The 14,699-nt window shown below is 36.2% G+C and overlaps 1 protein-coding gene across 1 annotated transcript in view; it reads right to left on the bottom strand.

Annotated features, from left to right (window-relative positions):
- The window catches only part of RFX3 (regulatory factor X3), a 200,280-nt gene that overhangs the window by 46,067 nt on the left and 139,514 nt on the right, over positions 1–14,699 (bottom strand). The window contains exons 7-8 of the mRNA XM_044656716.1: positions 7,104–7,225; positions 6,403–6,515 (exon numbers count right to left, since the gene is read on the bottom strand). Of these exons, the coding sequence (XP_044512651.1) occupies positions 6,403–6,515; positions 7,104–7,225 (235 nt within the window). The remainder of the gene's footprint in view (positions 1–6,402; positions 6,516–7,103; positions 7,226–14,699) is intronic.

Genomic DNA, 14,699 nt, shown 5'->3' with positions numbered 1-14,699 from the left:
AAAGAGAAAAAGAGAGAGAGAGAGAGAGAGAGAGAGAGAGAGAGAGAGAGAGAGAGAGAGAGAGAGAGAGAGAGAGAAGGAGAAAATTGTGAAATAAGGCTGGAAAGGTAAGATGTGGAGGTCCTTAAATGTCAGGTTAAGAAGCCTGTACATTATCCTACAGACAATAGGAAGCCGCAGAAAATTTTAAGCAAGGTGGTGACATAGTCAAATATATTTATCATATTATTTTAGTAATGGTGTGAAAAATAGATTATGGAGGGAAGAGAATGAAGGCAAGGATACCAGTCAGGAGGTTAGGGAAGATGTTGGGAAGGTATAAACCTAGGTAATGTTAGTGTGAATGGAGAGGAAGGGATAGATGTAAAGAAATATTCAAAAAGTACAACTGATAATATCTGACAACTGACTGGACATGACTAGTAAAAAAGAGAGGGAAGTAAAAAGTGACTGAAGTTTTGGGTCTGGGTGAATGGGAAGATGGTAGTGTCGTTGACAGAAATAGAAAAGTTGAGAAGAAAAACAGATTTTAGAGGACAGAAGATCAGTTCAGCTTCAGAAAAGTTGAATTTGAGACACCAGTAGGACACTAGGTGGAGAGCCTATTAGGACCCACTCTCTTAGAGGTTGCACGGCAAAGATATAGATAGGAGAGGCTTCTGAATAGAGGCAGAGCTATGAGATATCAAGGGAAATACCAACGGAAAAAAGTAGACAAAAAAAGAGGACCAGAAGCTCATATCTAAGAAGGACAATGAACCAGTAAAGTAGCCTGATATAAGAAGATTAAAAGGAGAATTTCATCAAGATGTCAAAAGAGGAACGTCAGCTTAGGAGGAGGATTCAGTGGTGTCAAATGCTGCAAAAAGGGTAGAGAGGTTAAGAATTTTAAAAAGATCAATGACTCTGCCTATTAAGTAAACTTGGAGAGAGAAGTTTCAGCATAGTTGAGGCAACAATGACTGTAGGTGGTTGAGGACTCTGTAAGCAAGTGTGGAAGAAATGGAAACACCGAGTATAGACTAATCTTTCTAGAATTTTATAGTAGTAATGGGGATCAGAGATACAAGGATAAGGCAAGGGAGTGACAGGACCAATGGGAAAGAAAAAAGGAAGCCTAAGCATGTTTATAGGTAGTGGGAAAGCCATGGGTAGAGAGGGTGTGATTAAGAGAAAATAATCCCCTGGGAAGGGGAATAAGGAAAAATAGATCAATAGCACAAGGGAAAGAGTAATTAGCAAGAAGTAGCATTACCTAATATGCAAATATGTTTTGATTGATAACTCATGTATAACCCAATGGAATTTCTTGTCAACTCTGGGAGGTGGGAGGGAAGAGAGGAGAGAGACAATATGAATCATGTAACTTTGGAAAACCTATGTGTAAATTTGTTATTGGAATAAAATAAAGATAAAATTTTAAAAAAGAAGTAGCACTACCTTTTCCTTTGTGAGTCTTTTTTGAGGAGAAAAGGATGGAAATGAGAGAAATTAGGATGGGAAGTTTCAAGCTTCTCATTACAATAGAAAGTAAAGGCATTTTCAAAGGTGAGTGGGGTGGAGTTAGAAGACGGAGGAGAGCTGTGAGAGTTTGGAATAGCTGTGGTGGAAAGCTTGAGAGGGAGGAGAGTAATAAGGTTCAATAGTATGAATTTTTAGTGGCCTCAATATGATTTCATTACTTCATTAACAAGGAAGAATGACAAATAGAATAATAAGGATCTGAAAGATTTCAAAGTAGAGATTAGTGTCTTCTTGAATTGTCTCACCTAGCTAGTCAAGATAGCAAAGGGAGAGAAGTGAAGGTAAACAAGTCACAGTAGATTAAGGGCAAAAAAAGATCAATGGACTACACAGCAAAAGGCCAGTTCAGAACAATTTTAACAGTGGGAGGAATGAAAGAACAAGAGATTATGACTAAAGAGGGAAATTTGGAGATTTGGAGTCTTGAAGGTTAAATACAGGTTGAACTGGATTTCTCTGAGGTCCCTTCTGACATTCCACGGTTTATCTATCCCTCTGTGTCTTTGAAAAGCTGTATGTATGTATGTATGTATGTATGTATGTATGTATGTATGTATGTATAACAACAGTTTATAAATCAAATCATATTTCATATAATCTAGGGAATTTGGCACTTAAAGGAATCATGTGATAAATCTTTTTGAAGGGCATTTTTTGTGTGCTGGAAGCAAAGAAATGTCTATTAATTGGGGAATGGGTAAATAAATTGTGATGCATGAATGTAATTAAAAAACTATCATGATATAAGAAAGAAGGTATACAGGGAAACACAGGAAGATATACGAACTGAAACAAAGTGAAGTTAGCAGAACCATAAAAACAGTATGCCCCAAAACTGACATAAATTAAAAGAACAACAATAACAAAACAATCCAAACTGTATGCTGTGAAACTACATTGACCAGGCTGGGCCCCAAAGAAGAGAGATGAGAAGTAGTAGATCATAAAGATAAAACACTGAAAGTCATGTCAGATTTTTTTCAATGTGTTGGTTAGTTTTGCTTAATAACACCCCTCTCCCACTTTATTATAAGGGATGCTTCTCTTGCAGGAGATAGGAGGAAAGATAAATTGGGAAACAGAGATGTAAAAACAAAGAAGATATCAATTAAATTTATATAAAAAACTTGTTGCAGAACAAATCTTCATTCATTTTGCCTTTTGTTCAGATTCTGCCTACAAGAAGCAGAAAAACGATAAGAATTGGCTGCATTATAATTTTTTTCCACTGAGGGGAAATGTGGTTTAAGGGAAAGGGTCTTGTATTTGGACTTAGAGGGTTATGATTCAAAACTCAGACCTGTTATTCCCTTGAACATGAGCAAGCCACTTTGAATCTTTAGTCCTAAATCTATAAACTGAATTAGAAGATCTCTGCTGTCCTTCCAGTTCTATAGTCCATGATTATGCGGGATAGAGGAGGATATGTTAATATTGTTCTCTTATGATATATATATATATATATATATATATATATATATATATTCCTATGTAGAGGTGACAAAAATGTCACACTACTATGAAAAACATAAGGGTCAATAAGGAGATGAATATACACTGACTTTTATAGTTAAGATGTTGTCACTTCACTGTAGGAAATGATTGAGATAACCTGTTAGGATCACAAGAAGACCTGTCGTGTGTTAACCCAATAATATGAAAACTTGCTCTTGTTGTTAATAACCTAGCGCTTCTGAGAAGCATTCAGGTTTACTCAAACATTTTTTCACTTCTGGAGTGTAAACAAAAAAACATTTAAGCTATGAGTTCAGCAATCTCATTTGCATATTACATTGCTAGCAGTTGGGAGTATGATGTCCATAATAGCCAAGGGATTATGTTCTACTAAGAGCAAGACCACAAACAAGATTGAAATAAAGATATCTATATTTCAAATATTACCTTCTTTCAAAAAAACACTTGAGAAAATTTTATAGCTAAAGAAAATGCCCCACTCTGAAATTGGTAGCTATTCATTTAGAAACAAGTGTTGAACAGGAGTTGAACATGCCCAAGACAGATAATTGCCACAATTGACCCTGATACAGGAAACTTCCAAATGGTCTTGTGGAAAGAACTCTGTAAAATTTAGAACCAGAGGATTAAAAATTTAATCACACCATCTTGGAGTTGGAAGCTACCTCAGAAGTCATCTAGTCCAATCCACTCCTGAGCAAAATGGCTATCCAACATTTATTTGAAAAACTTAAGAGAATGAGAGAGCCCACTCCCTTCAGGGACAGCCTAGCCCATCTTGACTTAATTCTTATCCCTAAAAAGTTTTTTTCTCACATATATCAAGAGGTAGGGGACTTGTCAAGCCCTGTGGTGGCTCTGCCCTTAGTTTTCTCTTATTAACTAGAAGGAGAAGACGAAGGACTTTTCTCTTGAGGGCTCCTTTCTTCAGGGTACCTATGTCTTCCTCCTCAACTAGTTCCCATATCTTAAGAATACAGCACATTGGTGGAGAAGTAGACCCATGATTTCATTGTCCTAGTGAACTCCTTCTGCATAGATCAGTGCCTGCTTTGAGGATACAGTGTAATTTGTAGGACAGAGCCCTGACCCTTTGAGTTAGCTGGCTAAAAATCTTCACTCTGGTCTTGAGCATTTGCCTGAATCAAGCTTCTAGTACTCAGTACTCCTACAAGATGGGGTATGTAGAGGTAGTGGTGGGAAGACACGGATATAGAATGAGGGGTTCTATTTTTTAAATACAAGTTCTGCCACTGAGTATCTCTGTGATCTTTGGCATTATCACTGGAGGTTTACTTGGAATTGGATGGGGTTAAATTTCCACTTATGATAAAAAAAACAAACCCTAAACATTGGTCTGTTCTGTAAAGAGCCGGCCTGAAGGGAGCAAAGAAGCTTTTGATTCTTAGAAAATGATTAAGTTTAAGTCCTGTTAAGTTCTGAAAGACAAACTGCAAGGCATGTTTTAGAGAAAATTCCTATTCAGGTAAAGGTTGGAACATATAATCCTTGAAATCCCTTTGGTCATTGATATTCTATCATTCCCTTCAAGTCTTAAATCTTAGGATCTTAGACTAAATCTTAAGGCAAGTGTATACACACACAAATGCAGAACATATTAATATACAAATATGCATATGTTTACACATACATGTATTTGTATGTGTATAATATATATACATATATGAATAACGAAAAGAGAAACTTGAGGAGAATAGAATACTCAATGATCTCTGTAGAGAATAATTGTAGCACTTCATGTTCTGAGGAATAGTCAAGCTCTCCCAATGATTTTAACTTATTCTCTTTATACCTTTCGCCTCTATTGTTAAGCAGGTAAAAGCAAATGAGTCTCTTTTTTCCACATTTTGCAATTCAACTTTTCAATCTTATCTTCTACTATATCCCCTTACTGGACCTTATATTACCACCAAACTGGACTACACGCTATCCTCATTCTTACACTGAATTTTTTCAGAACGGTGCCTCAGAACACACTGCCTCCTTATCTGCCTAAAGAGATGCTCTTCCTGTCTGTGCTCTATTCCTTCAAGTTTGCCACCTTTTTGGTGAACTCTTCTAACTCTCTTCCTTACCACCCTTCTTCCTGGCCAAAGCAATTTCTCTAGCTTCAGATTCCTTTTTTTCAAATCTACATACAAATGTCTGTTACTGGTGGGCTTGCAAATTTAACATTTTTGATGTTAGAATTATTAAAGAAACATATTATGCTGAATAAATACTGCAAGCTACACATCAACTTTCCAGTAAAGAATGTGAAATTCATAATGATTTGTCAAACTTGTTTTACTTGTTATTAAAAACTTAAATAATTGAAAAAATTAAAGTACTGCCAAACTAAACTTGAAGCAATGGGCTAAGGAAAAATAATTTTCAAAACAGTTATATTTATTTCAAAACTACCTTTGCTAAAAACAGTAAAATCTACACACAATTTTATTATAATTATACAAGGGTTGAAGTATCAGATCAAATACAACAAACACCATGATCTAATTTTACATTTATGGAACTACAGTTCAAAGCACAAATTTACACATTCTAAATATACTAAACCTGTCTAAATGATGTCACACTGGTTTTCCATTGACGGGTGAAAGACATTAACAAGACTTTCTAACAGGAATCTTTACTATAAAAACTGCGTATTTGTATGTAAAACAGTTTAGAGTGGGAAACCCAAGTTTCCATCTTCACTAAGTTGTTTTCATTTTGTTGCCCATTTTATTTTAAATGCTTAGGATCACTTGGACAACTGATAAATTCAATTCTGGAAACATCTAAGTCCCACCTCCCTCCAAAGAATTGTAGTTGTAAGCCAGTTTTGCCTGGTTCCCGTTAGCTATTATTTCTAATTTCTTTCAAGTTTTAGAGATTGAATCATTAAGATTGTTAAATTCTTCCACACTGGAATGTTGACCAGACAAGGTTAACTTGAAGTTTCAGGTCAAAAAGGAAGTGTTAATGCCTGTTTTAAGCTTCAGTGAAAAAGCTGCTGTCATCTTGGCTCAGCTGAATACAAGAAGGCACAAAGAAGTTCTTTATTGTGTATGAAAAAATTCTAGCATCTTGCATCTCAGAACAATCACTAAAAAACATTTTACTTGGATGCTTCGTTTGTCTTATGGAATCCTCTCCTGCAACACTGTTATTTGCATGAATATGTACTCAATTAAATTGTTAAGTTCCTTGAGGACAAGGTCCTTTTATTTTTTTAAACCTTCTACCAGTTCCTTGCACATTGAAAGGCTCTAATAAGTATTTGATGAATAGACTCTGCTCCACAAAGCATGAAGATCAGCTTCTGTCCTATGAAAGTGACATATCATTTGCTTTTAGCTAGCAGTTTTGGTATGACTTAATTTGTTTGTAAAGTCTTACCTCACAGTGCTCTCGATAAAGACTCTGCAGTGATTTGATATCCTCAAAGGTAGTACCATCTGGTAGAGAAGATATTTCAACTTCTCCAAACTCTGGAAGTGCTCTAGATGCATCTGTTACCATGACGACAGGATAGGAGGGGGGAAAAACACCATTGTGAATAGTGCCAGTTGCAGTTTAATGAGAAAAAATTTAAGAATACAAAGGCTTTGTTTTTGAAAAGTCAGGAGGACAAAGAGCCAAGACTTTCCATATTTTTGTCAATGTTTTATAACCAGAAATTAGCAGCAGGAATAGTAGACAAGATAAACTATGACCAGAACTCCAACTATAACAAGACTGTCTGAGTTCAAGAAAGACACAATGTTGTGGATGATTTTTTTAACCACAAAGTTTTAGAAGAACTTTTAGAAATAGGATAGGGTTTCCCACATTAGCAGCTAGATCCTACATAGTTACTTAGTGTGTATGAATTAAAAAGTTCAACATAAATCCAGATCTTTTAAAAAAAGAATATCTGGTGAAGAAAGAGGGGAAAAGTCATAGCCATTATGCTGTTGTTTGATGTATAACTTTGACAGAAAGAACTTTAGAGTGGAATTAGTCTCTGTAATGAACCATGATACTTGAAGAAAAACCTGCTGCTATTTTGTAGGTTTCATGATCCTCTAACAACTGACATACATTATGTCTTAACATACCTAAAAACTGTTGATGATGCTGACTTTGGGCAATTACAGTTTGCTCAACAGATGTGCCTGTCTGTTGACCACTTCCTGTGAAACCATCTGCAACCCCATCCACTTTCTGCATAGGCTTGTACCTTAAAATATAGAATGAAAAAACAATGGCAACAAACAAATTATTCCTTGAGTCTTTAAATGCACCACACAAAATGAGAAAGGCACATGCCTTGATTCTGCCTTCTTTCACTATTCATTATGTTAATGGGGATTTATCTAAGATGAGATAGACTTTAGAATGTTGGAATAAAAAGATGTTTTCGATTCTTCTTTTCCCTGAGAAACTAACCAAAGTCAGGAAATCCAAGAACAAAGAATTAAAATGAAAAGGATTCCAAGGTCTTTCTTTAGACTAATAGAGCCTCCCTCTGCTTGTTTATGGTGTCATAGAGGGAACCCTGGGTTTTTTCTGGGTATTTGCTAGGTGCAAAAAACTGGAAAGTTTTCAAATATGGGTTTACAGACTGGTCATATGTTTTTACCTTGGGGTGGCAAAGAAGTTTAGTATTCCAGACTAACGAAACTAGTGCCTATTGAAAGAGGGTCTAACGTAGTAATCACTTAATGAACACTTGTTGAATTGAAGTACCACTTATGGTAAAGATGTTGGTCTATCCTGTAAAGATCCAGTTTGAAGAGGACAAAGGAACTTTGATCCTTAGGAATTGAGGAGGTGGAGGGCCCTTATCAATTCTCCACCCAGAAGATTTGATTAATTCTGCCCTTAGTTCATTTGAGAAGGTTTCCCATCTTCCTCAATTCACTCTGTGCTTAATTTGGTTTTAGCTTCATTATTTTCAGCTATGAATTTTTACTTTGCTAATAAAATAGCCTGAACTTGTTTAACCAATTTAAATTAATGTAGTTTGGAATTCATGGAGTTTAAACAAAAGAGGTGAAAGGAATTTGCATTATTTAGCCTAGAGAAGAGAAAGCCAAAACAACTTCCTACAGATTTCAATTACATGAAGCTTTATTATGAGATTATGGGGGTAATTATAAAATGGAGACCAGCTGTTTTCTTTTTACATTTTTTTAAAATTCTCTGTAGCATCTAGCAAGTATATTCTGGGCGCAAAATGACCACAAATTTCAGAACTGGTATGGAATTTTAGGTTAGACAAGGTCTTTATACAATTTCTTGTTAGACTGTAAATGTTTATATAGGGCAAGAAAGATCTCCATTTTAGGGCTTTACAGAATGTCTGAGGATGATGGAGTTAGCAGTAAGACACATGAATAAATTCTTTTTTCTTTTTTAAACCCTTACCTTCTATCCTAAAAGTGGTACTTAAGTACTGGTTTCAAGGCAGAAGAGGAGTAAGGGCTAGGTATTTAGGGTGAAGTGACTTGCCTAGTGTCACACAGTATCTAAGGTCACATTTGAACCCAAGATACCTTCTGTCTCCAGACCTGGCTCTCTATCCACTGAGCCAACCAGCTGTCCCATGTGAATACATTCTTTAAAAAGGTGGTAAAATACTTTTCCTTGGAGTTATACTAATACTAGGTCTATCATAAAGGTGATGATATCAGAAACAGAAGCTCACATGTCTATGCAAGATCTACTGCTTGCAAAATGACCTTGGGGGATGTAGAGGCTCCTCATCTTACCAAAGGGCAGCTGCTGTGGTGGCAGGCGCTCTGGGCTGGGTCAGGAAACCCTTTGCCCCTTGATGGGAGTTCTGGTTCTGCTCTAAGCATGCCTGTCCTTCCCCCCAAAAAAGGAGATAATACTTTCATTATCTCCTGCACAAGGTAGTAAGCAAAGGGCTTCCTAAACTCTAAAGCATTACATACACGTGGACTATCATGGAGATGACTGATGACCTCATAAAGGTAACTTGACTTGCCCAGGATTACCTAGCATAGGAAGGAATGGGCTGAGCCTTGAACCCACATGGCTTGATTACAAAGTTAGTGCTTTTTCAACTAATGCCACATTCATCTCTGAAAACAGCAGTAACAGGAAGCATGCCAACGAGGAGACAAACATTTGTAATGAACATTTTAATAAGAGTTCTTCATAGGTGTAAGATAACAGAACATAGGACATTGAGGGTTTCTTCAAACCTTAATCTTGTAGAAAAAGAAAAAAATCAACAATAGAAGGAGTAAGATATATTCTTATGGAGTTTTGGATATCAATTTTGAATAGTTTTTCATTAAATAACCTCTTCTAAATGTTGAAGAAACATTTTTGAATGAATTTGGAAGGCAAACTATATTTCATTGATGTTAAAAACTGATACACAAAATAAAATAAAAATGTATTATGTCCAGGTTGTGTGCATATACTCTTTTAAAGGGTTGTATGTAGATGGATCTTTGTAAATGGAATCATGCTTTTCCCACTGATTTACACTATAAGCTGGGGGTGCTTTATTTTCATTCTGACTGATTTTCTACTGGCAAAGGCTGTTGCCATTGAAACATAGCTTTAAATTTCTCTGCCACCTACTACTCTGTCAAGTAATTCATCATCTGTAAATACACACTTGACTGCAAACACTAGGGGAGCTCACTATTTAAAGAAAGTATTCACAGATTTTTTGGGGGGAGGGTTGGGTAAGACCTCCAATAAATTATGTTTGAAACATTCAAAGGTCTTGGTTAGGCATTTAAAAAAAAATTGGCCATACCTGGGCCATATCTGAAAATCTGTGGTACCAAAAAAAAAAAAAAAGACCTATACTGTTGCTAATGAAGAAACAGCTCTTGATTTTAAAATTAGTAAGAAGCAAATGATAATTTTAACAGCTTGCAACTCCATGGGTAACCACCAGCTAAAGTTGTTAATGATTAAGAAATCAAAGAAATTCTAATGCTTTAATAACTTAGTGGATGCGTAAAACCTGTCACTGAAATTTAAAACTTGGAAGGTTATTAGGAATCTTTTCAATCAGAGCTCATCATAGTTGTTACATGGTATTTGGACAGTTGTAACTCTGGAAGCACCATTGAAAACACACAATATGACTATGCATAGATACTAAAACATTATAAGGGAAGGCAGAAAGTTGTATCTACTTACCACCAGAATTACCACATTAGCTTCTCTACTCTAAACAAGGTTAAGTGGGGGTGGGGGTGGGAGGTGGAGAAGTCATACCAAAGTTTTTAAAGTAGTTGAAATAGTATGTAGAAAAAATAAAACTATTACACAACTGGCAAACAGACATCACAATCCTAGTCTGTTTCAGCTACTGGGCAAGTCACTTAACCTTTTCCTGGCCTCAGTTTTCCCCTTTTCAAAATGAGATTGGAGCCAGCTCTAAAATTGTGATTTTATGAACCATCCAAAATAATTACATGGCTTATAACAACATATTTAAAAAGCACTTACAAAGTGGTGTGATCTTAACCTTTCCTGTATACTTTATAAAGCTTTTTGAAGGTTGTCTCAGTAAAATGATAAGCAGTTTGGATATGACCATGGTGATAAAACCATAATCAATGACTAACTCAGAAGAAAATGGGGAATTAAATGACTTTTAAAATCCAGAAAAACAAATGATACACTAATAATAGGACCTGAAGAGTGGTGGAAAGAGCTGGAGGTACAGAATCTGAGTCTGAATTATGACTCTCCTATTTTCTATCTTAAGCATGGGCTAATATCAGTGGTACCAGTATTATCTCTTCTACTGAAGAGTGGTACTATGTTGAAGTGAATGGGGAAATGGCCTTAGAGATAGGAAGACATGGATTCAAATTTCTCCTCTGACATGAAATGGCTGTGCAACCCTGAGTGATTCACTTGTGCTCTTGGCAACTCTCTAAAACCATAAGCAGTAATAATAGCAAACATTTTTTTCTGGCACTAAGTTTTGCAAAGTATTTTATGTATATTATCTCATTTTATTCTCACAATCTCCCTGGAAGGTAGATTTGATTATGACCCCAATTTTGTATATGAGAAAAACAATAAATATAGAGTTTAAGTGGCTTGACTAGGGTCCCATTGCAGGTAAGTTTATAACATTGGATTGGAACTCAGGTCTTGGTTCCAAATCTGTAAGGTGCAAGGAAGGTTCCAAATTACACTGGTAGAGGAAATTTCTGATATTAATGAAATCACAGGGCTAGTAATCTTTCTCCCTATCCTTTTTTTACTCACTGATGTGGGTAATTATACAATTAAAATGCAGTCAGTTAACTATATATTATTCAATCTTGCTATAAATTGCTCTTGCCTGTATCCTGAAATCTCTTTCTTGAATATCACCCCTAATCTCCCTTTCCTTCCCATCTATTCCTGCTGAATAGGGTCCAGGAGAATTGGGCTCCTAGTTGAGGCAGCAACTTGCCTCTCCTTTCCTGTCTTGACATCCTAGGCAACAAATGAGTACTTAAGGTTTTTCCCCCCTATGGAGAACCCAAACTGTCCCCTCTTCTCAGGTAAGGAAACCAAAAATATGGTTTTTTTATTATGGTCTTTAATATGAATTCTGTTTTATATATTCATTACAACAGCATGACATCTAAAGTTGATCTCAATGCTGAAATTTTCCAATTTAAAAAAAAAGGTACTAAGTTGAGATATTTACATGAGTTTCTTTAAATTTAAAATGAGTTATATTTTTGTGAAAAGGTTTAATAAGTAATGGCAAATCCTGTGCTATAGGAAACATATGCATCTGTGGAGATTATAGGACTACAATAGGGAATCAATGTTATACCAAGAAACAATGCTACAGGTTGGATCATACAGTTATTTTTAATTCTTCTGACTTCAATGGAAAATGTGATCATTACATCAGGGACTGTGCTGCAGAGGCAGAGTGAACACTAAGACTTTCAGCATAAGCCTTCTTTACCTGCATACTAAAGTTAGCCAATCAGGTGCTGTATCACCTGATTTATCCACCCCTAGAGGTTAATCCAACTTAGTTTAGCCCTTGGAATAACAGCTTGGAATGTTCCCAAGAAGACTTGCTGCTGTCCAGGGACATTCCTTCTGAGGAGGCCCTCAGGAAGCTGGGGACAGTTCTGAGACCACATATTCTTCTATGGCACCTGCTCTTGAAACACTCAATTCTCCTAAGGTTGGGTATGGCCCAGAACCATATCTCTCTTGGTCTAATCCCAATGAGGCTGGATAAGAACTAGATTGACCACTGTAGACACCATGGGAAGGAACACACACACACACACACACACACACACACACACACACACACACACCCATGAACATTGGTCTGAATGCATTCTGCTCCTTCAGGTCCTATTCCTTATTCCACTACAGGACATCACTATCCTTGGAGAAGTATTTACCAGGATAATAGTTATAGAATAAACCCACTTAGTAGATTTCTAGACTAATCCCTTGATTTTAAAGGTGAGGAAACTAAATCTCAGGGTTGTTAAGGGACTTGTTCCACTCTCAAAAAGTTACAGATGAGATGTGGACCTGCATTAGGGGGCAGAAGTTTGACACCAAATTCTTACATTGATGAAATCACAGATCTAGCCTCTCTCCCCACCTACCAATGAATAATAATATGATTTCTGTGTAAACATGAATATTACATATTTGAAAACAACTTCTGAATTAATTTGAAAATGTTAAAGATGCATAGCAATAACAAAAATTTTTTAAATTATCTTGGTAAGACAACTAAGACTGCGATCTTAATTGCATAAGGAGGAATGAGTGAATGAAAGTATTTGCTAAGTACTGTGTTAAGTCCTGGAGGTACAAATAGAAAAACACAGTCTGTTCTTAAGGAAGTCACATTCTAATGAATTAATGAATAAAAACATTTATTAAATATGGTTACTTATGTTAAGCCTTTGGGATACATAGAAAAAAAGCAAAAGCAATTCTGACCTCAAGGAACTGAAATTCTAAGAAGGGAAACAACATACATAGTAGAGTGGAGGGAAGGGGGGACAACCCACATTGGAGGGTGCAGGTCAGACAGAAAGGCCTAGACATTTTAAGGGTACAGAAGAAGTACAGATAGCAAGGCCTCATTTATCTGACAGTGTCCCAATGAAGTGTTCCACATCAGTGAATTTTCCAGGTAATAGGAACTTACCCAATTTTAAGTGCCTAAACATTTTTTTTTATTTAATGTTTTGAAGTAAAGCTTTCTAAAACCTATTACACAATTCCTTGCCATTTGAGAAATCTTACATATTTGAGCAGAGTTTAAATGTGGTTCATGTGTAGGGTTTTGCATAAGACTATCCTCACTGTTAGAAAGATTGATTACCCCATGCTCCCCACTCTGTTAGAGCTGGAGATGGCCAGAGCTCGGCAAAGATCTTTCTTTTGTCTTTCAGCTCAACTGAGCTCCTCTCACCCAAGTCCCTAGAGCATTAAACTAGAAATAGAGGCATGCTTGAATTGCCTACAGGACATAGTGCTGGACTTGGAGGAACCTTTTCTTGAATGAGTCATTATTTTAAAATATGAATGATTGTTCTATTTTGTAACATGTGGCACAGCCTCAGTGGCCATTAAGGTCTGCCCTTGTTGGCTCTAGAGAGCTCAAGAACCTGAAGCTCTGCTCAAAGTCCTCCTTCCATTACAACTACCTTTGATAATGGCTGTCAGTGTACCTCACTCACTCTCTTGTTTTCTACCCAGTGGCCTGGGCAGTGAATCAGAGGATGAAATTTAGAGCCAGAAGGGAAAATGGCAGATGTGGAAACTGAACCCTCTCACCCCTAAGTGACTCCCAAGGTGAAGGACGTAATAAGAGGCAGAGATGCCTCCGCTTCTCGTTCTTGCCCTACGATAGACACCAGTGGTACCCCTGAGGTTTAGCGTACCCTCAGCTTAGTTCCTCTGTATCAGGGAGGCATCATATTTGTTTACAAATATTTCCCGATGTCTTTACAAACCTTTTAAATTATTTTTATCTCATGATCTAAGCCATTTATCACTTTTACTTAATAAGATTGGATGCTACATCTATTTTGTTTCTTTTATCCCAAGAGAATGAAGTAACACTTGATAAACTATATGCACGATCATGTAAAATGGACTTCCAGGAATTTAAACTATTTAAGTATTCTCACATGTTAAGTGGTGGGAAAGGTGATGAATGCTTCAAACTTTTCACCTGTTATCTGTATTTCAGCCAATAGATTGTCTCCATAAATACGCAACGTGATGTATTAAGAATGACATATTTTACTCTGTTTATATTACTTCTAGGCCTCAACAAAAACATGCTACTTACTATAATGTATTAACATGCTGTTTTGGGATTTATAAGTTACATCCTCTCTTTGATTTTATAACAGATTCTTGAATTAATGGAAAGAAATATGTTCTCTCTTTTTTAGAGTCCAAATTTTTTCCATACAATTTGCTAAATGGCTTAAATTAAGCTTATCAATGTTACCTTTGGATGAATTTCTTAGGGTCTGTAAACTTGGTAACACTAATGCTCTTGAATCAATTAACAAAATACAATTACAAAATGATTGACTGGCCATTGGAAAAGTAATTGTAGAAAAAAAATCCAAGTAAAAAGGGCAGGCTTTCTTGTTTCTCTGATTAAAAAAAAAATTCACACCCCAAACTTGGAATTTTGA

The sequence above is a fragment of the Gracilinanus agilis genome, chromosome 1 (genome assembly GCF_016433145.1).
Source record: "Gracilinanus agilis isolate LMUSP501 chromosome 1, AgileGrace, whole genome shotgun sequence".
NCBI lineage: Eukaryota > Metazoa > Chordata > Mammalia > Didelphimorphia > Didelphidae > Gracilinanus > Gracilinanus agilis.
The sequence above is the reverse complement of the archived record's forward strand: the minus strand, read 5'-3'. Positions and strand labels throughout refer to the sequence as shown.